The following is a 25,788-nucleotide window of genomic DNA, read 5'->3' on the forward strand; positions in this document are numbered from 1 at the left end:
GACTGGCGGTGCGAAAATTGATGTATAACCGACTTATAAACATAGCAACTCGATTCAGATTAGTGCTAATTTCAGCTCTTAAGTAGCCTAATGATGCGCAATACCAGCAACCGGTGCGCTAGTGCGGGTGCGAGTTTTGTGAACAATATGTATTAAATATAATTCAAAAACTGGATGTTTTCATTGCCACACGATATACACATGCAAAATGGTCATTGGCAGAGGAAGCTCTCAGTTAAAAACTGTGGAAGTGCTCATTGAACTCAACAAGCTGAGAAGCAGGCTTTGTCCCAGTGAGGACGTTACGCCAAGAAGAGGAGGAGGATGTTTTCAAGTTTTCAAATTACTATTTAGCTAAAACTAGTATTACAAATATTGTTTTGGACAAGTGACGTTTCTCGAAATCCTGATTTGATTAAAAAAAAGTATCAATCCCTTCGATATTTAGAAAACAAAATCTGTAAAGCCAAACTTCTGAATATATTCTGAATAAGAAACGAGTTCCAGCGAAGTTCGCTAAAAAAAACATAAAATGAAATAGTGTTTGTATGACACTTGAATATTGATAATATTTCCACTGTAACATTCGTGCCGTGTTCCGACATATTAGTTAAAAAAAAATGTCTGAATAATAATCTGAATATACATACCTTTTGTATGAGATTCTTCTATGAAAGGACATGTCAAAAAAAAAAATCAGTGGGCAGTATACAATGTTTGCATGCTAGCTGTCATTGAAAACATTTGAGAAGAGGAAAGCAATTCAATTAATTCATCAGCAAAGGTAATATTTAGCTTGACACTCAGTATTAAAAATATTTTGGGATTTAGGAAAATACTTGGGTCAAAATAATATTTCTTTTTAGGTACGACCATAAGTAACGGCCAAGTAATTTACCAAAATGCCGAGCAGAGATGGATGACCAAATGGATGACTGTACTACTAATTCTGATGTGAGACTGAAGCGAGACGTTCATAAACTGAGGAGACTATAAGCGAAAACAACGTGGAGTGACCTTGCTGCGGATCTGGAGAAAAAACGAGATGTGGTACCTTGTGGTATGCACATAACAAATTATTGTATTGCTCTATTACGTTTAGCGTGTATGTTTACATTGAGTATCTGTCATATGTGGAGATGTTGTTATTGTTGTCTGGAGTGTGAATCATTGTATGTAATATGTATTGAAGTATCGGTAATAAAGTATATACAAATAATGAATACAGTTGTTGAATAATCATTACAGAGAAAGATTCTCACAGTACTATGTAAATTGCCTCAATGTTAGCTAATTCATTCAGAACGCAGCCCTGGTAATGTCTTTTTCACCATTTTGGGTTTTCCGCCTTGTTCCGGACTCATAACGGAGTCTTCAAGCCTCGCTGTTCCCATGATCCGTCGGAAACCATTTGTATAGTCGAGTTGTCCCCCCCCTTTATTGTCTGTGTTTGTATGACCGTTCATCACTGTTTGATACTGTGCTCTATTTGTGAGAATATTATACCGTAGTTCCTGTTAGTGAAGTGTCCCCAAACGAGTGAGGAAACTGAGGGTTCAAGCCATCCTATAAGCACGACCATGAGAATCCCCAAATCCCTGAGCTAACGAGTTACAAAATGGCGCCCAACTAAAAAAATGACTTGAAATTTTCATTTTCCCCCCACCGGGAACGAAAAAATAGAGCCCTATTTTTGGTAACCACTTCGTTCTCCTAACGAAGTTTTTTTTTAACCGATAGAATAATCAATTGAATCAACAATGGATGTAGAATTCGAACTCATCTACAAACATTTGCTAATTCACCATCTCGAGCGATCGGAGATGGTATACGAACTGAAAATTCGCGGATTGCCGTTAGTCGAAACTGAAACGCGCGCGGAGATGAGAAAACGGTTGAAGGATCGACTAAAAATCGAAAATGTTCAAAATCCCGACGTAAGTTTTGATCGATTAGAAACGACGGTCGACGATGAAATCAAAACCATCGACGAGAATTTGAAGGAAATACAGGATTTCCTGTCGAACCGGAAACGATACGAAGCGCCACGAGATCAGTTAAAAACCCGTCTTGCCCATTACTTCGCGCGATTACGTCGTTTGCCGAATAACACGGACGATGACGATGATCTAGCCGACATTGATGCGCTGATATCTAGCGTTCGCGATACGTTCAATACTTACTTCTCGTACTTACCGTTAAACGAAATGAATTTCTTGCTTGCGAATCTCGCGTTAGTCCAAGCAGCGTCGAAACCGAAAGATCCCCTCGTCGGATCAAGTTCCACGCGACAACCCCAACATGATACAACCCTCAACCCGTTTGCTAATCCAGCAACGCTTCGGAGCTTTTTACCCCTACCGGTGAATCCCTCCCCTCAAACGAACAGTGAGGAAGGGCGGAGTAAGAAGCGCAACCCGAGTGAACAAGTTCCACAAAGAATCGGTGAATCACGACGGTCGAAAACGGAAATTTGTATTTCAGATTCATCCAGTTCCGAATCTGGGTGGTCTTCGGATGACTCGCGTAAACGGTTCCGCGGAAAGAAGGATGTCCACCGGTCTGAGAGATACAAGCCTGTCTCAGAGTGGCATCTGAAGTACGACGGGTCGGATAACGGGAAATCGTTAATAAAATTCATAAAAGAGGTTGAATTTTTGGCGAAATCTGAGAGGATGTCCCAAAAAGAACTGTTCCGATCGGCAATACACCTCTTCACCGGTTCGGCGCGAGCGTGGTACATGTCGTGTATTGAAAATGAAGACTTTTCGTCATGGCGTGAATTGGTCCAGGAACTGAAACGCGAATTCCTCAGCCCTGATCATGACCACACGTTTGAGACGCGCGCGATTTCTCGAAAGCAAGGTCCTCGCGAAAGTTTCCAGGAGTTTTTCCTTGAACTTCAGAAACTGTTCAACTCGCTGACAAAGCCGTTGACAGAGAGTAAGAAGTTCGAAATCGTGTTCCGGAACTTGCGGAGCGACTATAAAGGTCACGCGGTCTCGGCGGACATCGATAATCTCGTCGATTTGAAGAAATTCGGTCGAAAATTAGATGCTACGTATTGGTTCAAACACCAATCACAAATCGCGTCGAACGATTCAAAATCTCGCGGAAAACCGTCGCAGGTAAACGAAATACACTCGAAAACGAACTCTAAAATTGTAAATCGATCACTTAACGCGTCACAGCACGATTCAGATTCCGCCGAGGCAGATTCCGATGTCTCCACAGGTATGAAAATCCTGCTGACTCACTACAAACCCCCGAAGGACGGTTGTTGCTTCAACTGTCGCTTAGACGGCCATCACGCTCGATTCTGCGACAGGCCGAGGCATAAATACTGCCAAAATTGCGGTTTCCATAACGTGGATACGGCATCATGTCCCTTCTGTAAAACCCTAAGGAAACGTAGCCAACAATAGTGGGATTCGGATATGTTCGGCTCCTACGGATCTAAAATTAAAAAAAAAAAGCGAAATTTAATAATAGTCTCAATGAATTCTGCTCCGGTGTTCATTCATCCGGAATGTACACAATGGTCCTCCCATTGATAGCGGACGCAGCCCAATCTCCCTCCGAGATGGCGCTGTTGTTTCTGCGGTCCATAACTTCCTCGAGCGGGACCAGTTTTCAACTGGCGAACCGGTCATCCCACTCGCAGGAACCTTCGCGGTCGATTCACATTTTCATTCTGAAAACAGAAACTGATTGATTTTTCTTCAATTCAGTCGATTTAATTGATTAACTACTTACCATTCCGTTGTCCGGACGCGGGCATCAATAAACGCGCTATGTTGAAAATCCTATTTAAAAGAAAAAGAAAAGTATTACTATTAGTCGACACTTTTGTTTACAAATAATTTCTCTTACCTGGTAAACGGCATAATTGCCTCAGCAGGGTGAAGTTCTCCCAGGCCGATTCCCCAACAGACCAGTGGAAGACAACCGAAAAATGCAGGCGAATCGATGATCCGTGCACAGTTCGGGAACTTCACACCGCCGGACACAATTTTGTTCCGTTAGCCGCCGGGAAACCGAGAAAACTTTCGTCGCGATTCCGCGGATCGTCGTCGGAGGTCGAACGTAAACATTAGCAAGTTGACGATTTGACAGTTTCTATCATTGTATTGAGCTACCAAATGAGTGTCTTTTCTCCATCGCGTGAGCGATGAAGGTAAAAGAGTTTTTCAAAAGGGCTTAATCAAAGCATAAATAAAGTGCGAAAACATAAATTAGGTTATCAAATTGAAAAAAAAATGAAATTTCTTTCATTTTTTTAGGAGGGTCGATGGGGTATTGTAACCGTCGGTTCCAAATTCTACTTGTAGCTCCACCACAAGACCAATTTTCCATCAAATTTTCCTTAAATTCCTTTTCCCGTTTATTATCCCAAAATATTCCTGCCATAATAACACGCCCTTTGCAGATGTTTCTCCCACTAACACTATCAGGGAGCAATGGCTGCACTCAGCGGCTTGATGAGTGTCAGAGCGTTTCTCCTCTTTCATGTTCCACACTGTTTAGGTGACAACCTACTCGTATAACAGTTTGAGCTGTCAGGCCAAAACATAACTGGGTCAATCGTTGTTCACTCACAGATGGAGCCAGCAAAAATAGGGTGCTTGTTCATATTTCCGGCATTAAAGGTGCATACAATGTAACTTTATGTTATTTGTATGGAAAATGTAAAATGTATGTTTGACTCGTCTATAAAAAGCTCAGAGCTTCCTCTCGGAGTTTCTTTTCCGATCGTGATATTCAAACAGAGTTGTAGTGCGCGCGTGTGTAGATTGTAGAGTTAGTATGTTAATTGTTAATTTTTGTATATGGTGAAAGTTTTATTATTCAGTGTTGTTTCTTTTGTCTTAGGTCGAAATAATTGGTAGTAACGATTAGTGCAAATGTTATTTGGTTAAAATCATGCAAATATTAGTACGGTTAGTGACAAAAATTGTTAGAATGAACTTAAAAGTAATTAGTTATTTCCTACAGTTACTATTATGCTAAAAGCTAAAAACGAACCAAGCACAACAAAAAGTTAAAGTGTGTGAAGAAACCATAGAAAAAGGTAAATTCTTAAGTTTATTGTTATAGCACGGCAATTTATAGGGCTTTGCATAGTGACGTCATAAGGTGCTAATAAGTGTGGTTAGGTCCATCAATTGGGCCTTTTTCTCTGTGCTTTTGTTCTACTACCGACAGAAGATCCCCGGGAACCACTCTCCCGGGCGAACGTTCCCGTCATCGATCGGAAAAACGGTGTTTCGTGCCCCGAAACTGCGTCCCGGCGCGAGGTGATGACCCATTCCACCAACGACTATTTTGGTTCACCGGCCTGCCTGTAGGAGCCGCCATTGCCATTCATAGTTCCCGCTGGTATCTGCCGCCATCGCTATCTGCCTGCGCCCCGCCACTTTCCGTGAATAACATCGGCTATGGCCGCCGATGAAGTCGAACAACCACCAAACATCCACCAATGAATATCCGGATCATGCAAGTAGCCCTATTATGTGACGTCACCATAGAATAAATTATTGTACTATGTAAATTGCCTCAATGTTAGCTAATTCATTCAGAACGCAGCCCTGGTAATGTCTTTTTCACCATTTTGGGTTTTCCGCCTTGTTCCGGACTCATAACGGAGTCTTCAAGCCTCGCTGTTCCCATGATCCGTCGGAAACCATTTGTATAGTCGAGTTGTCCCCCCCCTTTATTGTCTGTGTTTGTATGACCGTTCATCACTGTTTGATACTGTGCTCTATTTGTGAGAATATTATACCGTAGTTCCTGTTAGTGAAGTGTCCCCAAACGAGTGAGGAAACTGAGGGTTCAAGCCATCCTATAAGCACGACCATGAGAATCCCCAAATCCCTGAGCTAACGAGTTACAAGACGACCTTACAGTTGAGGTCGAAATACGTATCTGTCAAAGGATGCAAATTCTTAGTGGAATTCAAAGGAACCGTACTTAACCCGATTTTCTTTTTATTTACAGATATTCCCCTAACAAGCCCAGATTAATCATCAACATGCAGATTTCAATTACTCACTTTTTTGTACCAGTTTCAGGTTGTCTACTACCTGAAAAAAAAAAAAAACACAAGGCAAACCGAAAATTCACCAGCGTTTTTTTTTTTTATTTGTTGAGTCCATTTGCGTCTCCTGAACATGCAGTAGCAATCACCAAAAAATAAACGGAAATCCCGTGAAAATGAAAAAAAGTTACGAACTTAACTGGTTTCCAAAGCAAAGATTAGGTTATGTGTCTTTATTAGAGAGGTTTTCAGCCTTCTTCCATTCCTGTTTCTTGGGATTCCTTTAAAAATTCCTCTCAGAGATTCTTTCATATTCCTATCGACGTTTTTACCCTAGATTCAAACAGTTCTTTCCAGAAAAATTCCTGGAGAATATTGCAGGATTTCTGAAATCCAAATATTGTCTCCTGAAGGTTTTTATGAGAATCCTATAGATTTTCTTCCAGAGGTTTTCCCGTATTTGCTCTCAGAGTCTCTCGTAGGATTTTTCCTCCTGCGTTCTGCCCAAACAAATTTTCGTGGAATTTATTCTCTTTTTTCCGGGAATATACATCAGATGTTGTCGTACACACTTAATTCAGATTGCCGGGATATCAGCATTTTTGCATTCTTTTGCCGAGATTTGCACAGCCGAGTAATCAGCAAACAACAATTTTGCTGAGATCTCAGCAATTTTGACAGTTCATTGCTGAGCTTCGGCAATCGTTTTACTGAGAGTCAGCTAACAAATGTCACTTTTTGCTGGGATATCAGCTGATAGTTTTACTGAGCAGACGGCTGTGCGCGTTTTTGCCGAGCCCGCAAATCTGTTTTGAGTGTGTAGAATTTCCCTTAGAGTTTCTCTTGGAATTTCTCTTGAAGGTTTTCCGCGATTTCTTCCGGTATTCCTCTTGGTACTTCTCCATGAGATTTTTCCGGGATTTCTAAGGTTTTAACAGAAACTAATTCAAACTATTTTCAACTGAGGCTCCTCCCGGATTTTGAAGGAGCTTTTCACGAGTTTTCTGAAGGAATTGCTTCTGGGATTTCTCCCGAAGTTTTAAGAAATTTCAATGATTTTTTTCTGGAGCTTCTCCCCGGATTTCTACAGAAGTTACACCCGGGAAAGGTTCTTGCGAGAGTTTTTTTTTTAAGTTTCACCTGAGATTACTCTCGGAGTTTGTGCTCTAGAAGCTGAAATACAGAGCTCCAAACTTAAGCATTTTGTATGAAAATCGGTCAATGCGTCCAATACTGTACTCTTCTAGAAGTGTTTCTCGGAAAACCTCCTGCCTGAGATAACCATTGTTGTAAATAACCGGAGACATGTCGGAACGAATCCACGTGATTTTTGCGAGAAATTATGCAATGAGGAACGCGAGAGAAACTTCGGAAGAAATCCTGAGAAGAACTGGGAAATCTCGGAAAGCTCTGGTAGGAAATATTTAGAAAATTCATGAAAGACTCTGAAAATCTCTAAGAGAAATCCCGGGAGAAACTTCGGATAAAAAACCAGCGAAGAAATATCGGAAAACTCTTTAGCAGAAATTCCAGAAGTAATTATCGGAAATCTCTAAAAATATCGAAAAAACCACGGAAGGAACTATCAATAGGAGCAAATAAAAGTAAAACACTTTGCATGGGAACTAGGATTGAAACTTGAGAAAACTGGAGAAAGCCAGAAAAAAAAAACTTCAAAAATGCTCCAGGAAAAAATAAGAGATTCCTGAAAAAATATGATAATATTCTAAATGAGTCCTTGGAGAAATTTATCAAGCAATCGCTAGAGGAATTTCTCATGAAAACCCAAAGGAATAATACACGGAAACATTTCAAAAGTTTTCTAAAAGAATTCCTCGAGAAATAGAACCCCTAGATAAATTCCGCATGAATCCTTGATGTTTTTGAATATCTCTGAAGGAATCTCTGGAATATTTTTGAAAGACTTTCGAAAAGAATTCACGACAAAATATTTTGAAAGAATCTTTGAAAGATATCATAAAATATAAATGCACCTTTTGGGAAATTCCTGAAAAACAAATGTATATAGAAGAGTTTCTGATGCAATACCGTGAAACGGGGTAGCTTTGATAGTTTTTCAGCAGATATCTCTAATATATTATTCCATGTATTTGCCTGATTTAATAATTTTAAAACAAGTACTGGTATCTCAGTTATAATTGCAATGTAAAGATTAGACAGTTTTAATTGTTTTGTGTGATCATTTTTTTTTATATGAGCGAGAATCACATTTTCATTTAAGGGAAACTTGGATAGTGCTCTGACAAACATCCCATTAATTAAATTATTAAATTAAATTAAATTTTGGGATTAAATCCCAAAAAATATTACAGATTGCAACGCAAAGAGTATCAGCATGATGGGAAAAGCCGTATGAAACATGTTAGGTTAATTTATTGTATCAAAACATGAAAAATTTTATGGAATTATAAATAACAAATTGAGTCAGTACTCCACCTGAGGGTTCTACCCCATTACCCCGAATGCCACTACCCCGAACGCCATTACCCCAAACGCCACTACCCCGAAAGCCATTACCCCGAATAGGCCATTACCCCGAAAGCCGTTACCCCGAATGGGCCGTTACCCCGAACGCCTCTACCCCGAATGGGCCACTACCCCGAATGGACCACTACCCCGAACGCCATTACCCCGAAAGGATATTTTTAGATGGGTTATTCTGATGATGGGTATTTTATAATAACACTACTGACAGCTTTAATACCAGAAGATATCATTGTAAAGAATAACCTTAAAACAAAATAATGGAATTATACGTATTAGAGATGATCTTGTATGAGATAGAGCTGTCAGCAAAGGTCCTTCAAATACTGGCTATCGATATTGGCTCATTAGGCCGAAAAGGCATTTGGCCAAAGTATCACTAATAAGTCTAATGATCATTAGGCGAGATCAAATAATACAAATTGCAAAATAGGCCCGGAAAGAACATTTTATAGTTAGAAAAAGAAACAATCTTTTAAGGAGGTGTTGCGATTGCAGGAGGGGACTGACGACCGACTCTTCCAGCAGAATGAAAGACAGCATATCTGTCGATGATCAGCTACAAAGCTGTGTAAAAACATTTATTAGGTTTAACATAATTCACATTAAAAACATTACTTACAAATTCGGTGGGACATTTACAGAAAATAGTTGTTTCCGTAGTTCACACATCTCCTCCTTAGCAATGCTACTTTACGTCTGTTATTGTATATAGAAGTGTACATCTAGTATAGTATTATTTAGGGGTGTCTATTTAATATTGCGATGTAAGTTTAAATTTAAAATGCGCTGTTGTGCGCAACAGAGGAATAGAAATAGAATAACAGTGTAACTTAAAAAAAAACATTAATTAAATGTGAAAAAATGTGATTGATAGGTTGGCCGCCAATAAGGTCTGCAAGGATATAACTAGAAAGAACAGCATATAAATTAAAGAAGAGCAAATCTCCTATGGGACCATTCATAAACTACGTAGACCGAATTTTGGTCACCTCGGTTCTCTCCCCCTCCTCATCGTAGAATTTGAAAAGACAATTACACCGTCTTCGGCCAGAGGCCGCACAGACTGTACATTACTAACATTAGACAATGGACAACACGTATAGCACTCAGTGACCCAGTGGAGTATTTTCTGTTTTGACGAAAAGTTTTCCTCGACCGCACACTCCGAGGCATGCGAGATACCTAAACGACTAATGCCGCTAACCGCTCGGCCACGAAGTCCACGATTTGTTCATACAAAAATTTGTAAATTTGTATAGAGCTTAGAACTTGGATAGACCCTCTCCTACTTACATATAGTTTATGCACGGCCCCTATACATAAATCTGCAAAGGGCAACATGGCTACCAAACAACTCTGTAACAATATAGGTCGAAAGAACAGCCAAACTTTAAAAGAAGGAAAAACACCAGATGGAATTAATAGAGATATGTCGCCAATCAACCCGGTAACGACGTAACTAGAAAGAACAGCCTATAAATTGAAGAAGGGCAAATCCCATACACAGTAAGCAGCTTTCACTCCCAGTAAACTATATAAGTGCAGCTAGAAGAACAGCCTTTCATTAACAGAAAAGCTACAGTTTAGCCGCCAGAAAAAAATAATAGTTAATTTGGTCCAACGATACTGGATCTACCTTGCTAAGTGAACTGAATTGAATATCTGAAATTCAGTCCAGTACTACAATCTTGAAAAAAATATTCAGAAAACAATTTTAGTGCTTGATGTTCTGGACACTGATCATCAAAATCAAAAGAAAATCAAAAGAATCTAGTTGCCAGTTTGGCCGCAAGTCAATTCTGAAAAATTTTACTTGAAAGAACAGCCTATTATTCAAAGAAGTACAAATCCGCTATGGAGTTAGATATTCGTCTGCAAATAAACTACGTAACACTCATACTCGAAAGAACAGCTTCTGATGAAAAGAAGGAAACATTTCTATAAAGAAATTAACAGTTTGGCTACCAAACAACTCTGCAATAGTACACGGTTGGAAACTGCAAACTCAAAAGAACAGCCTATTTTTAAAAGAAGGCAAATATTTGAGGAAGTGTAGTTTGATAACCAGCACAATCGTTTGTCATCAGTTCACAATCGTGCTTGAGGCCAACCAGCTTTTAAAAGAAGGGAAAATGTCAGTTTGAAATACTTGTAGTTTTTATAGCCATAGCTAGTTTAAAATATGGAAAATTTGTCTTTACTTGTCGTCTTAATTTCATTGCGTTTGCTTCTTTCGTTTTCACGAACCTTACTTTTGCATGAAGCACAACATACGGAAACCTAAGGGAAACGGAACCTATCTTAAACAATGTGCTCCCATTGTCATGCTATCTAAAACGAAGTAAATAAGAGCTATTTGATTTGTGTTTTATTTTTATATTTTTTTTACTCGTTACAAAAAGAAAACGGAAAAAAATCGGTAAATAAATCGTCTGTTTAAGAATAGAATTAACATAGGGGCATAGGATGAAGAAGAGTATTCATACCTACACTAGCTACTGATTACCCTTTTCTAACCACCTTCATCAACTTCTAATCGGTCACCTTTTGGTGACCGGTCACTTTTTTGGTGATCTCCTGAACGATTCGGGGTAATGGCCCTTTCGGGGTAGTGGCTTTCGGGGTAATGGCTTTCGGGGTAATGGATTTCGGGGAAATGGCTTTCGGGGTAATGACCCATTCGGGGTAATGGCTTTCGGGGTAGTGGCCTTTTCGGGGTAATGGCATTCGGGGTAGTGGCGTTCGGGGTAATGGCGTTCGGGGTAATGGGGTGGAGCCCCACCTGAGTGAAAATCTCAGTGCTTTTAGCTATCAAAAATAACTATCTGTGTAAAAATATATTTTTTACGGTACATCAACATGTGACTATATGCTGCGCATAGTAAGTTCTCTTTATTTGAGTTTTTTTATTTTTTATAAACAAATTTAGAAAACAACGAGTGTAATTGAAAGATCACTATTGTTTATCAAACAAGTCTAGTACTTTTTACAAATAATTGCATGGCAAAAAAAAACTATAATGCATTGACTCCAATTTTTATTGGATGACTACTTTGTGTGCAAAATGTGGTATTTTCCTATTTTGAGTGATATAAAATATGAGTGTAATAAAAACATCACTAAGGTTGCTCAAATGAATCCACTAAACTACTACGATAAATTCATAGTTAAAAAACTACATATCATTGCTTTAAATTTTGGCTTATTCGCTTTTTTCTGGTATTTTCGTACATTTTTTATAAAACAAAATATTAGTGTAATGTAAACATCAACATTTTATCAAAAACAGGTCCAGTTCATTGTAACGGAAATTTTAATGCCATACAACTACATGTTATGGCTTTAAATTTTGTTTTATTGACTGTTTTGTATGAAAATTATGGTATTTTTGTAGCTTTTCGAGTAAAATAAATTAAGTGTGTCATGAAAACATCACTGTTACTCATCAAGAACTTCCAGTACGCTTTCACGAATAATTTAAAGGTAAAAAACTACTTTGCATTGTAAGCCAATATTTTTGTTAAGCACTTTGCTTGAAAAATGTGGTACTTTCGTTAATTTTTGAGTGAATCAAAATTTGAGTGTAATGAAAACATCACTAATATTCTTCAAGTATGTCCCCCAAACTGCTACGAACATTTCAAGGCTAAAAACTACATGTTATCGTTTTAAATTTAGTTTTGTTGACTACTTTGTGTAAAAAGCATGGAATTTTCGTAGTTTTCCGCGTAAAACAAAATAAGAGTGTAATTAGAACATTTTCATTGTTCATCAAAAATGTCGAGTACAATCCTACGAACAATTTAAGACCAAAAAAACTATATGTCATCGCTTTGAATTTTGATTTATTGCTTATTTCATGTGATAAATAGGGTATTTTAGCAGTTTTTTGAGTAAGGTAAATTATCAGTGTACCATAAAATCACTAATTTTGCACAAACATGTTCACTCCAGCTGTACGCATGATTTAGAGTCGAAAAAACCATATGTCATCGCTTTAAAATTTGTTTTATTGATCAATGTGCGCAAAAAATGCGCTCTCAAAAAAACTAGGAAGTGCCTTTTGCTTAATAACTTTGGGTAGTCGCATCTATTTTATATTTTTTTGAATGAACGATGATCTTGAAACCTGTCCGGTTCCATCGCAAAAAAAAAGTTTTGAAATCGGTTGAAAAACGGCCGAGAAATGCCTTGTCAAAGTTGGACTTCCGACTTTTTTTGGACCCTTGGTAGTTTAGGAGTTAACATAGGAACATAGGATGGAGAAGAGTATTCATACCTACACTAGTTACTGATTACCCTTTTCTAACTTATAACCACCTTTCTTCTTCTTTCTTCTTCTTTTTATGGCTCTACGTCCCCACTGGGACTTGGCCTGCCTCGCTTCTACTTAGTGTTCTTTGAGCACTTCCACAGTTATTAATTGAAGGGCTTTCTTTGCCTGCCATTGCATGAATTTGTATATTGTGAGGCAAGTACAATGATACACTATGCCCAGGGAGTCGAGAAAATTTCCCCGACCGGAACGGGAATCGAACCCGCCGTCTCCGGATTGGTGATCCATAGCCTTAACCACTAGGCTAACTGGAGACCTCTTCAACCACCTTTATCAACTTCTAATCGGTCACCACTTTTTTGGTGATCTCCTGAACGATTTGGGGTAATGGCCCTTTCGGGGTAGTGGCTTTCGGGGTAGTGGCTTTCGGGGTGATGGCTTTCGGGGAAATGGCTTTCGGGGTAATGACCCATTCGGGGTAATGGCTTTCGGGGTAGTGGCCTATTCGGGGTAATGGCATTCGGGGTAGTGGCGTTCGGGGTAATGGCGTTCGGGGTAATGGGGTGAAGCCGAGTTTGTTAGGCGATTGTGTTAGTTGTTATGAGAATCGTTAGCAGTTAGTCCTAGATTAGTCGGACCGACGGATGAAAGACTCCGATCGGTCGTAAAGATAGGCTAACATGCAGACAATTAGATCCAACTTACCTTGATTTATCACGGGGATCCATACCAGCCCTGGCAGGATCGGGGGAAGTGGCGAGGAGTAAGCGAAATCGTCTTCGCTTTCCTCCACCTGTGGAGCGGTTGGGAGGGGATCGCCCAACATGTTTTGATTGGCCAAAGTCTATAAAAAAACCAATCACCTTAGAGAGGTTGATTATTTTAATGTGTACACTTTACTTACCTGATTTCATCTTGCGGAGCCAAGATGGTGATCACGGTCCCGGGACCATTATGGGTGTTGTTACAACCCCACTGTGTTGTGTCGTTTCCAGATTCTGCCAACTGTGCCCCCATTTACTGCGCACATGAACAAGCAGTGACATTTCATGAACAATAAGGTAGATATAGAATAGATAGATACTGACTGCAAATGAAAGTCATGCTGGATGTTGTGCAGTTTAATTTGTATAACAATCAAAGTGCGAAACTTATTAGATTTGAAGTACATTTTCTTAGTTATTAGTGATAATATCAAATGTAATGAAACATGCAATTGAACTTAAAGTCGAATTACTAATTGAAAATTATTATTATAGATCTGATAAAACTAAATTCTGGATTTGCACTTAACCTAAATTCACTAAATTACTACTTATCAAACTAAAGGTAATATATACAGATTATTGGTTGATTTGTGATAATTAAAGGGGAATATTACTCTAGAAGATTTGGTAACTCTGTTCCGGTCGTAACGGTGGCTCTGAGCGGTAGAAAGTAAGGCGAAGTTCGACTAAACGTAAGTCCAAATGAATTTGTAACCCAACAGTTATGTGCAAAAACATGTATTGATTTTAGGATATTAAAATACCTCGTAATAAAGAGACATTTGAAATCTCGGAAACATCTGATCTTCGCCGCTAAAGTAACAACTTTTAATATCGTTTACCGGAGGAGGTGGAAGATGTCCAATCCGGTCGAGCAAAATACCCCTACGACCAGCAGAGGTACCGAAGGTGAAAAAAAGCCCGAAAAGACACGTCCCTCTCGAAAGGAAAAATCAAATAAAGACCCCCCCATCGACCCCCTATGCGACCCTAAAGCTAAGAAAAACACGGCTGTCGGTTCCCGATCGCGCGCGGGTGACAATAAATCACCAGTATCTTCCCGGATTCGAGCTTCCAAAAAACACTGTGTTATGTGCGCGGGTGTAGAAGATGGTGAGTTAGTTCGGTGTAAAATTTGTGGCTGTCGGTACCATGTCAGCTGTGCAAGAGTTTCCCAGGACGTTGTGGATTGCGACTGGAGTTGCTTGAAATGCGAAACCGCGAAAGTACACCAGGATAAGCAGAAGACGACCAAAAAGAAAACCACCAATGCAGAGCAGCCGACGAAGCCGATTAGGAAAAGTTCTAAGATTGGATTCTGGTAAACCAAATAAATCGGTGAAGGATTCAATCTCTAAGGATCGCCGACAGAAACCAAAAGCTTCTGCCCCCGAAATATCAGCGAACGTGGATGCTATGTTGGCCGCTGAAATCGACAAGTTGGCGAACGTCTCGACGAAAGCGAGGTCTTAGTGTCTAATTCATCGTGCAAATCGGCACTATCACTGAAGTTGCAGATGCAGAAAGTGTTGGCCGAAGAAACGTTGATGCTTGAGGAGATGAAGCGACGACGGGAGTTCATGAAGAAAAAGTTCGAGCTGATGGAGGAAATTGCTGCGGTACAAAGCTGTCCAGTGCCAGGGGCCCGAACAACAGATCCTTTAATGAAGGTGAAAGGTTGGCTCCAGAAGCAGCGTCAAGCCGAAAATGAATCAGTAGCGGTGGATGACGATGAGCACGATAGCGACGATGACACGGAGGACAACATGGACGACGACGAGGACGACGACGCCGGAGATACCGAATCAAGTTCGGAGTATGCGGCCGACGAAGAAGGTGACAACTCGGGCGAAACCGAATCGGAAAGCGGCGATAGCGAAGACGATTCTAGCTCAGCAGACGAGTCATACCACGAGCGAGGTGATGAACACTATGAGGAAAGATTTTCTCCTAGGGAACGTTCAACTCCGGTACAAGTGAGGGCTTCCAGAACGTCAAATCGGGAGAAGCATTCCCGAGCTAGTGCCACGCTTTCCCGCGACCAGATTGTGGCACGTCAGATTGTGCCATGTGATCTCCCGAAGTGTAGCGGCAGCCCAGAAGAAAGGCCGATGTTCATATCGACATTCGAAAGTACGACGAGAATGTGTGGCTACAAGGACGAGGAGAATATGATCCGCCTTCGAAACTGTTTGCCTCTGTGCGGAGCTTTCTGATGCATCCGTCGATGGTATCGAAAGCGATTAGCGTCCTGAAACTTAAGTTTGGTCAACCGCACATGATCATCAGTACGTTGCGCGAGAAAGTGCTAGCTACGCCACCGATTAGAACTGATTCGATCGAAAAGCTAGTAGACTATGCACTTGCCGTACAGAACTTGTGTTCGACTATCGATGCTTGTGGGCGGAAGGAGTATATGCGTGATGCGACTCTGATGCAAGAACTCGTTTGCAAGCTTCCCTCCGCTATTAAACTGGATTGGGCGAGGCACAGCAAAACACTAGCGAAGGTGACCCTATCAACCTTCTCCGATTGGATTTTCTCGATTGCGGAAGATGCTAGCATCGTAGCAAACCCTCGAAAGTCCCACAGCTACGAGCAGGAGCCACGCAATAACTGCAACAGCAAGCCGTGTGGAGTCAACGGGTGTGCATTCAAGCATAATTCGCTTTTGCACAAGAGCCTCGTTGCACCAGGTGAAGTCACAGGCAGCCCGGGTAGCCCTAACCCGGCCAAGGCAAATGAAGAACGCAGTATCAACACACACCGCGTCGAAACTGACCTAGAACTGTTCCGGTACATCCCTGTAACGTTGTTTGGGCCGACGAAGCAAGTGGAGTGCTCGCTTTTCTTTATGATGGATCCGAGCTGACGTTGTTGGATGAGCAGATCGCCAAGGATTTGGATTTGATCGGTGGTGCAAAGCCGTTGTGTTTGAAGTGGACTGGAGGAACTCACCGCTTCGAGGAGAAGTCAAGATGTGTGGACATAGGAATTTCCGGATCGGCGGGAAGAAGGTTTGAGCTAAGCGGAGTGCGGACGGTTGAAGCGCTTGAGCTATCATATCAAAGCTTGAACGTCGAGGTACTTCAGGAGTAGTATAAGCATCTGCGCAGTATCCCAGTGGAGTCATATAATCGTGTCCAACCAAGGATCCTAATAGGAGTCAAGCATGCCAATGTTTCGTTGGTAAGACGGTGCCGAGAGGGAAAGGAAGGCGAGCCCATCGCCGTGAAGACCCATCTGGGGTGGACGATCTTCGGAGGTTGGTCGAAGCAAGAATCGAGCAACGGCGGGAGCCATATCTATCACATTTGTGCGTGCAACCTACAGAACGATGAACAACTGCACCTGGCAGTGAAGCAGTACTTCAGCCTGGATAGCCTGGGAATCATGATACCAGTTGCGGCCACAGTATCTAGAGACGACGAGAGGGCCTTGATGTTGCTCAGCTCGCTCACGCAGGTCACCGGCAATAGGTACCAAACCGGACTGCTCTGGCGTTCCGATAATATTCGCCTTCCGGACAGCCGGCCAATGGCCTTACAGCGGCTCAAGTGTCTGGAAAGGCATCTAGCCAAAAATGCCGATCTGAAGCTTGCCTACGATGGGAAACTAGCAGAATAAGAGACGAAAGGGTACATTAGGAAGGTATCCCAGAAGGAGATAGAGCTAAACCAAGGTCACTCTTGGTACCTTCCCACGTTTCCGGTTATAAATCCCAACAAGCCAGGAAAGATCCGTATTGTATGGGATGCAGCAGCAACCGCACATGGAGTAAGTCTCAACTCTTTGCTGCTTACTGGTCCAGACTTGTTAAGCTCGTTGGTAGCCGTCCTGAACCAATTTCGGGAAAACCGCATAGGCATTTGTGGAGACATTCGCGAAATGTTTCTCCAGATCGGAATACGTCGAGAGGACCAGTTCTACCAGCTGTTTCTATGGAACGACAACGTGAATCATGAAGAACCCAGCACGTACGTTGTCCCCGTGATGATCTTTGGGGCCCGGTCATCGCCAACTAAAGCGCAATTCGTTAAAAACCAGAATGCTCAGAGGTTCCGTGTCAAAATTCGGAATAATATAAAAGATCTTAAGACATTTTAATGAAAGTCGATGTAATTTCAATTAACAAGAGGATATGTTTTGATAATATTGTAACATATGTCACAATTTTCAAAAAAATATTGGTAAAATCAGCTTTTTTTCAAAATGGTCCAACCATGATCAGTTTTTTGGTTGGTCCAACCATCATCATTTACCCTAAGTCAATTTCAAACCGATTGATTAGAATTTTTGTATAGAGTTAGGCACATACAGTATCTAACTCTGTACAAACATTCAAATCAATCGGTTTGAAATTGACTTAGTTATAACGGCAAGTGCACAAAATAGGTACACCTGCCCAAATGGTACAAGACCCTATTACCAATATATATATCCATCAATGCCAGAAACCAAACAAGAAATGTTCCAGAAACCTATTTTATTACTTTTTCAAATATTCAAATCCAGACAGTTTTTGTTATATGAAAGGATTGAGGTTATGTACATGCTGCCCTGAACTGTTGCTGTAAAATACGAGCCAAACCATTTTCATATCGTGTAAAAATGCATAAACATTCAATTTGTTCATATTCACGTGATGAGGTATATACAGTTTAGACGATACACTTTTTTATTTCTTTGTATTTGTGAATTTTAACTTAATACTAATTCTTCACATATAGACGATACAGTTAACGATACAGCTTAGGGGTCTTACACAAATTCCGTCACGCCCTTAGGGGGGAGGGGGGTTTTTGCACAACGTGACAAAAAATATTGAGGTCCCATACAAAATGTGTGACATAGGGGGGAGGGGGGGGGGGGGTTGAAAAAGCTCGATTTTTGTGTGACGTAATTTGTGTATCACCCCTTACATTACCTTACCAAGACCATTTCGAGAATGACGATGGTTAAGATTTACACTTGGATTTACATTTAGGACATTTTTTTATATCAAATTTTCTTTTTTTGTGCATGTACACAAAAAGGAGTCTCATGTATACAAACATCAATAATAACAGTTTATCTACAACGTGTTGAGATCAAGGACTGACTTCAACCAAATCATCCTGGGTTTTCATGTTTCAGTAACATATTTGATTCCCATATCAATACATTACTCTAACTGCTATCCATCTACGATTCTCTGAAGTCAAGGCATGAATTCGCTTAGTTTATCAAATTTCCGTAGGAATAGTTTTGAGAGACCTGCTCATTGACACATGATAGAATATAAGTTTATGTAATCCACAGAGATTTCACACAGGTAAAACACATGATTACATTTCATCAACAGCTCAAGGCCTGTCTTCATCCCGAGTACTCAGGAATCTAGTCGAGGAATTTATTTACTCCTGTTCGATGTAGTATTGGTTTCTGGAGCTAACCATTGTTTTCCGCGTGCAAAAAACTCTTATGATTGTCCGTCTATGGTTTTCTGAAGTCAAGGCATGACTTCGTTTAGGTCATCACATTTTCCTAGGAATAGTTGTGCAAGACCTTTTCCCTGACACATGGTGAAATATGAGTTTATGATGTCCACAGAGATCCCACACAGGTAAAAATGTGATTAGATTTCATCTACAGCTCAATGAACTCAAGACCTGACTTTTGCCAGGCCATCCAGGGTACTCAGGAATCTAGTCGAGGAATTAACTTACTCCTGTTCGATGCAGTATTGGTTTCTGGAGCTAACCATTGTTTTCCGCGTGCAAATAACTCTCATTGTTGTCCATCTATGGTTCTCTGAAGTCAAGGCATGACTTCGCTTGGGTCATCACATTTTCCTAGGAATAGTTGTGTGGGACCTTTTTATTGACACGTGATCGAATATGAGTTTATGCAGTGCACAGAGGTTCTACATAGGTAAAACATGTGATGACAGTTGATCTACAGCTCAATGAACTCAAGGCCTGACTTCAGCCAGGCCATCCAGGGTACTCAGGAATCTAGTCGAGGCTTTTGCTTACTCCTGTTCGATGTAGTATTGGTTTCTGGAGCTAATCGTTGTTTTCCGCATGCAAATAGGTCTAACTGTAGTCCATCTACGGTTCTCTGTAGTCAAGGCATGACTTCAATCAGATCGTCCAATATTTCTACAGTTTAGTTGATATCACAAACATTATACAGATGTTCAAGTATTGATGCAAATAAGAGCGATAAAAATCATTGAAAACAATCCTTGGTGATTATTTCGATTGATCATGTTTTGTAAGGACGTATTCGGACAATCCATTGATATTCAGGAAATATTAACAGTAAAGACAACACATGTTCTGTAGATATCTCCGATTACCTATGGGGTCAATAAGGGAATAATATCTCGTGTTTAATTTCATTTGAAAACAACAAACGCAAATGTAGACTTGGATGGTTCAAAAATGTTAAATATCCCTAGAACTCAAAAGAATCCTATCGAAAAATCTCAAATTCGAACCTGTAGCAACATCAACTATCATTAGGCAACGGAATGTGCAAAATCCCATTGAAATACTTCGTTAAGAAGAAAGTTATGGGGGTGCCAATCGTACTTGGCCTTTTTTTGCCCGACTTGACCCAGTGACCCACCGGCCTTACTCCGTCCAGAAGTCCAAGAAAATGTTGATCCCGTATATTTTCAAAACAATAGTGTTGTGCGAGTTTGTGTTCAAAATTTGGTTAAATTCTGTTAAGAAATGGGCTGTTGGCGATTTTTTGAACTTTTATTTTTTACCTGGGGTTCAATGGGTTAATTAGTGACACTACAATACGTAGCTCTCATAGTTTCATTTTTTTGAGTTGTGTTCATTTTTAAGAATTGCAATCTTTTATTCTAAAACATATTCAAAATACTCGACAAGGCAACAGATGTTACATAAGCCGTATATAACAATGGTCTTTTTTGTACGTATCTGCAGAACTGATTCAACCGATGAGCAAACCAAATGTTGTCATGAAATACAAAAATGCGTAAGAACACCACAATTCTCAAATGAAGCTCTCTCTGCTTAAAATATACACTGCCGTTCTACGCCCGATTGTCCCATGTTATATGGGAATCCCATATAACATGGGACAATTATGCGTAGAACGGCAGTACAGGTAATTCACTTTTTTTACCTTTACTTCACCTTTAATACCTTCCTTTTCAAAAAAATAAAACGCAAAATTTCAGATGGTCAAATCTCTTGCTTGTCTGTCTTTTGACATGGCTAAGACATATGCAGATCCATGCTGTCAATTTTGATATTTAAATCACAAAAATGTCGGTTGTTTTTTTTATACTACATCACTGAAGGTTATCTCAAATCAGAACAAAAAAAAAAATAAACTGTTCGATTTAGCACCATCGGGTTAAGTCACACCCCAATGCTTGTGAATGATCTAGGACGGCAATCTCTAGTACATACAGATGAGCAAATTTTACAGTGTTATTGTACATTTAAGCGTTCCTTGTGGCGATTTTGGCAGGATAAACATCGCCACGGGGTCCAAAAGTTAACAAATCATGCACCAATTTTGCACTAATTCAACCGATAATAAAACATTCGTTTAACCCTCGAGCGATTGCGCTGTTGTATTTTGTACAACACGCTGGAAAAAATTTCGCTTTTTTTTGTACTCAGTAAAAGCGCGGTGCTGGCGCACGCTATGTCTGAACCAGCAGATTATAAAAATTGAATGTACATCGGGTTTCTTTCCATAAAACATCAGTATTCAAGCTTTATTTTCATTTGCAGAAGGTTTTAAAATATTCTATCGGTGAAAATTTTTCCATACATTTTGTATGGGAGAGAAATTGGCCGAAAATGAGGATTTCAAGCAAATTTGTATGAAAAACGGTCAAAAAGATGGAAAAATCAAAATTTCCCCGATAGAATATTTTGAAACCTTCTGCAAATGAAAATATAGCTTGAATACTGATGTTTTATAGAAAGAAACCCGATGTACATGCAATTTTTATAATCTGCTGGTTCAGACATAGCGTGTGGCGGTGGTTGCCAACCACGCTGTCAACCGCGCGACTGCCGGAAGGTTAAGGAGAGCAATCTCCAGACAATTATCTAATCTCACCACTGCCTATGCCGTTTGCTCTAGGCATCCTTTCTGATCATCCGGAACACTATCCACATTCACTAACTTTTTTCACACTCACACACGCACCACGAAAACTAAACCGTACTAAAACAAACGAGCACTCTCATCCGGGTCTGCACCCGCTTGTCATCACCCAGAAGATTCACTATTCTCCTGGCAGGATCGCCAAATGTGGAGCTTAGAATTATTGTGGACAAGCGGGTGCTCCCAGGAAGTAAGTCGTGTTTACACTTTGACGTTCGCGAAGTAGTGACGCGACGACAGTTTGCGCGCCTACTAGATTGCTTGATGTGCATTTGGCAGACCATGTGCTACTAGCGTACATTGGAAGTCTAGTCGAATAACAATGTAGATTCAGTACCACACACAATCCTCGAGCGGATTGGTGCGTTCCGTAGAGAACGTGTTGACCCGGTTGGGTCAGAATTTACAAATCCAATCCTCGAGCGGATTGGAGCGTTCCGTAGAGAACGTATTGACCCGGTTGGGTCAGAATTTACAAATCCAATCCTCGAGCGGATTGGAGCGTTCCGTAAAGAACGTATTGACCCGGTTGGGTCAGAATTTTCAAATCCAATCCTCGAGCGGATTGGTGCGTTCCGTAGAGAACGTATTGACCCGGTTGGGTCAGAATTTTCAAATCCAACCCTCGAGCGGATTGGAGCGTTCCGTAGAGAACGTATTGACCCGGTTGGGCCAAAATTTACAAATCCAATCCTCGAGCGGATTGGAGCGTTCCGTAAAGAACGTATTGACCCGGTTGGGTCAGAATTTACAAATCCAGTCCTCGAGCGGATTGGTGCGTTCCGTAGAGAACGTATTGACCCGGTTGGGTCAGAATTTACAAATCCAATCCTCGAGCGGATTGGTGCGTTCCGTAGAGAACGTATTGACCCGGTTGGGTCAGAATTTACAAATCCAATCCTCGAGCGGATTGGAGCGTTCCGTAGAGAACGTGTTGACCCGGTTGGGTCAGAATTTACAAATCCAATCCTCGAGCGGATTGGAGCGTTCCGTAGAGAACGTATTGACCGGGTTGGGTCAGAATTTACAAATCCAATCCTCGAGCGGATTGGTGCGTTCCGTAGAGAACGTGTTGACCCGGTTGAGTCAGAATTTACAAATCCAATCCTCGAGCGGATTTGGAGCGTTCCGTAGAGAACGTATTGACCCGGTTGGGTCAGAATTTACAAATCCAATCCTCGAGCGGATTGGTGCGTTCCGTAGAGATCGTATTGACCCGGTTGGGTCTGAATTTACAAATCCAATCCTCGAGCGGATTGGAGCATTCCGTAGAGACCGTATTGACCCGGTTGGGTCAGATTTTACAAATCCAATCCTCGAGCGGATTGGTGCATTCCGTAGAGAACGTATTGACCCGGTTGGGTCTGAATTTACAAATCCAATCCTCGAGCGGATTGGAGCGTTCCGTAGAGAACGTATTGACCCGGTTGGGTCAGAATTTACAAATCCAATCCTCGAGCGGATTGGAGCGTTCCGTAGAGAACGTATTGACCCGGTTGGGTCAGAATTTACAAATCCAATCCTCGAGCGGATTGGTGCGTTCCGTAGAGAACGTATTGACCCGGTTGGGTCAGAATTTACAAATCCAATCCTCGAGCGGATTGGTGCGTTCCGTAGAGAACGTATTGGCCCGGTTGGGTCAGAATTTACAAATCCAATCCTCGAGCGGATTGGAGCGTTCCGTAGAGAACGTATTGACCCGGTTGGGTCTGAATTTACAAATCCAATCCTCGAGCGGATTGGTGCGTTCCGTAAAGAACGTGTCAACACGGTTGGGTCGTGAGTTACAAATCCAATCCTCGAGCGGATTGGTGCGTTCCGTAAAGAACGTATTGATCCGGTTGGGTCAAAATTTAAAAATCCAATCCTCGAGCGGATTGGAGTGTTCCGTAGAGAACGAATCGACCCGGTTGGGTCAGAATTTACAAATCCAATCCTTGAGTGGATTGAAGCATTCCGTAGAGAACGTATTGACCCGGCTGGGTCAGAAGTTACAAGCATTACTCAGAGTGTAGACTCAGTTAAGTAGGAAGTTCCTAGTTCAATCTTTGACCGGATTGGAGCGTTCCATGAAGAACGTTGAGTCGGATGTTTCAAATCCAATTCCCTTTAGTGGTTTGCTTCCGTAGTGAACGTATTGACCCGGTTTGATCTTTAGCAGTCTGGAGTTTTCCATAGAAGACGTTGTTTTGTCAAACGTTTCGTTTAGTAGTGATGTTTCATGAACTCCTGAAAAATATCGAAAATTGGATATGATAAAATGTTAATAACCAAATATTGTGTATTGACTTAACAGGAAGACAACGAGATCTACGACTAAAGATGCAGCAATGTTGGCGAAAGAACTCGAGGAAGAAAAAAGATTGAATTCTTCATTGCGATCAAAGCTGAAGAAAATTCGATCTGACCTGAAGCAATTGGAGAACTCCTTTGCTGAAGGGAGCTTCGTTCGACTACATTCAACAATGCGTGAGAACAATCCGGCTAGTGAGCAAAACTCTGCTTTGATGTCATCAATGAGTAGTCTTTCGTTTGCATCACTCCAAGTTCTAGAATGCAAACCATGCGATGGAGAAGAAGACATTGACCGTAAAACTTTCGAAAATGGAAAGAGCTTCTGGAGGCATCATTGGAGCTAGCCGGTGTAACAGACGAAATGACCAAAACCAACATCTTCAAAATTAAGGCGGGGTCACAACTGCTCGATATTCTCGAAGGAACTGTAACGAATTCTGACTCCCCTGACATACGATTAGCTCCGTACTCCAACGCAATTCATCGGCTCGGTACGTTCTTTAGTTCGCCAGACTATTCGTTCATGCAACGACGAAAGCTAAACATGTAATAATATCTACATGTAGGATTTCTCCATTTTCTCCATTAACTACACGTTTTCACCTTCAACAGTATAGCCAAAAACTCCAACTCAAAAAACAGAAAACTCTAACTTTCATCGACACTATCATCGATTGCACTCTTCTACGTTAGTCTGCAAACTGCCTTTTTCTTCGCGCTATTTCGCCTAGCTCAGTCTCCAATCTTTAAGTACTACTCTGAACGGCGGCTTGCGGTGAAAATTACTATTCTGAGGGTTAATTTAAATACACAACGCCACTTAATTTGTGCAGACTGAGTTTCGTTTCAATTCAACAGAATTATGTTTTCAATTTTACCATGGACACGATTTTCAATTAAAAAAAGTTTTTGTTGGAAACCGGATTCGAACCATGAACCTTGACTTCACCAGGCTCGCACGCTACCACTCGGCTACCGAACCGGTTGATGTGAGAAGAAACGAAACGCACACAAGAAGCGTTGGTGGGTCGATGATCATGTTTTACCATGGTAAATTTAAGGACAAACGTCTTAAAATCCCGCTTCAACAGTGCATCAGAACTTCAGACGCACAAATCTCAAGAAGCAAGCTTCAAACAACTGTGCATTTTATTATTCTGTTCTTGCTCACTTGTAATAAGCTTAAAATAAGAAGATCAGGTGCGCTGGTTTTGTTTACGAAGAGATTTGTGCCCTTGAAATCGTGAGTAGGCCCCAAAGCCGGCCATTGTTGGATTGTAACAAGTCTGTCCTTAAAAACATTGTTATGCTGGTCATTACCGCGAGCCGCATTTCAGTGTAGAATCGCGTACCGTCAAATGGGGTAACTTGCAACTCTTTTTGACTTTGAAGCAATACCATTGAAAATCTAAACTTTTGAAACAAACTGTAAAGGATCGTGTACACTAATTACCACTAGTAGAATACTATGCAGCACTTTAATTACCATCATAAGTTGCCACCTAATCAGGAGGTGCGAAATACATGTTTGTTGCAAGTTACCCCATCTGTGGGGTATCTTCCAACATATGACATAAAGCTTAGTTAGCTACTATTAAACTGCATTAACATTCTAGTTCTTGATCGTTTTATGAGTTTTAGATGTAGTGAATGAAAAATGCGTTGGAAAGAATGCACACTAACCAACTGAAACATATTTTTTTTCCTGAAAAGGTCTGTAGTTATTAAAGGCGAGAGAATATCGTTTTACAACAGGT

General features: G+C 40.9%; 1 protein-coding gene across 1 annotated transcript; it reads left to right on the plus strand.

Moving 5' to 3' along the window:
- Positions 1–15,105: 15,105 nt before the first annotated feature.
- Positions 15,106–15,804, plus strand: LOC134286535 (nucleoplasmin-like protein ANO39). The gene has a single exon (XM_062848160.1). It carries the CDS (start codon positions 15,106–15,108, stop codon positions 15,802–15,804), a length of 699 nt encoding a protein of 232 aa, XP_062704144.1.
- The last annotated feature ends 9,984 nt before the right edge of the window (positions 15,805–25,788 follow it).

Source organism: Aedes albopictus, chromosome 2 (genome assembly GCF_035046485.1).
Source record: "Aedes albopictus strain Foshan chromosome 2, AalbF5, whole genome shotgun sequence".
Lineage (NCBI taxonomy): Eukaryota > Metazoa > Arthropoda > Insecta > Diptera > Culicidae > Aedes > Aedes albopictus.

What these genes read in the sequence shown, in the direction of transcription:
- LOC134286535 (XM_062848160.1), top strand. Translation starts at nt 15,106, where the DNA reads ATGCAGAAAGTGTTGGCCGAAGAAACGTTGATGCTTGAGGAGATGAAG.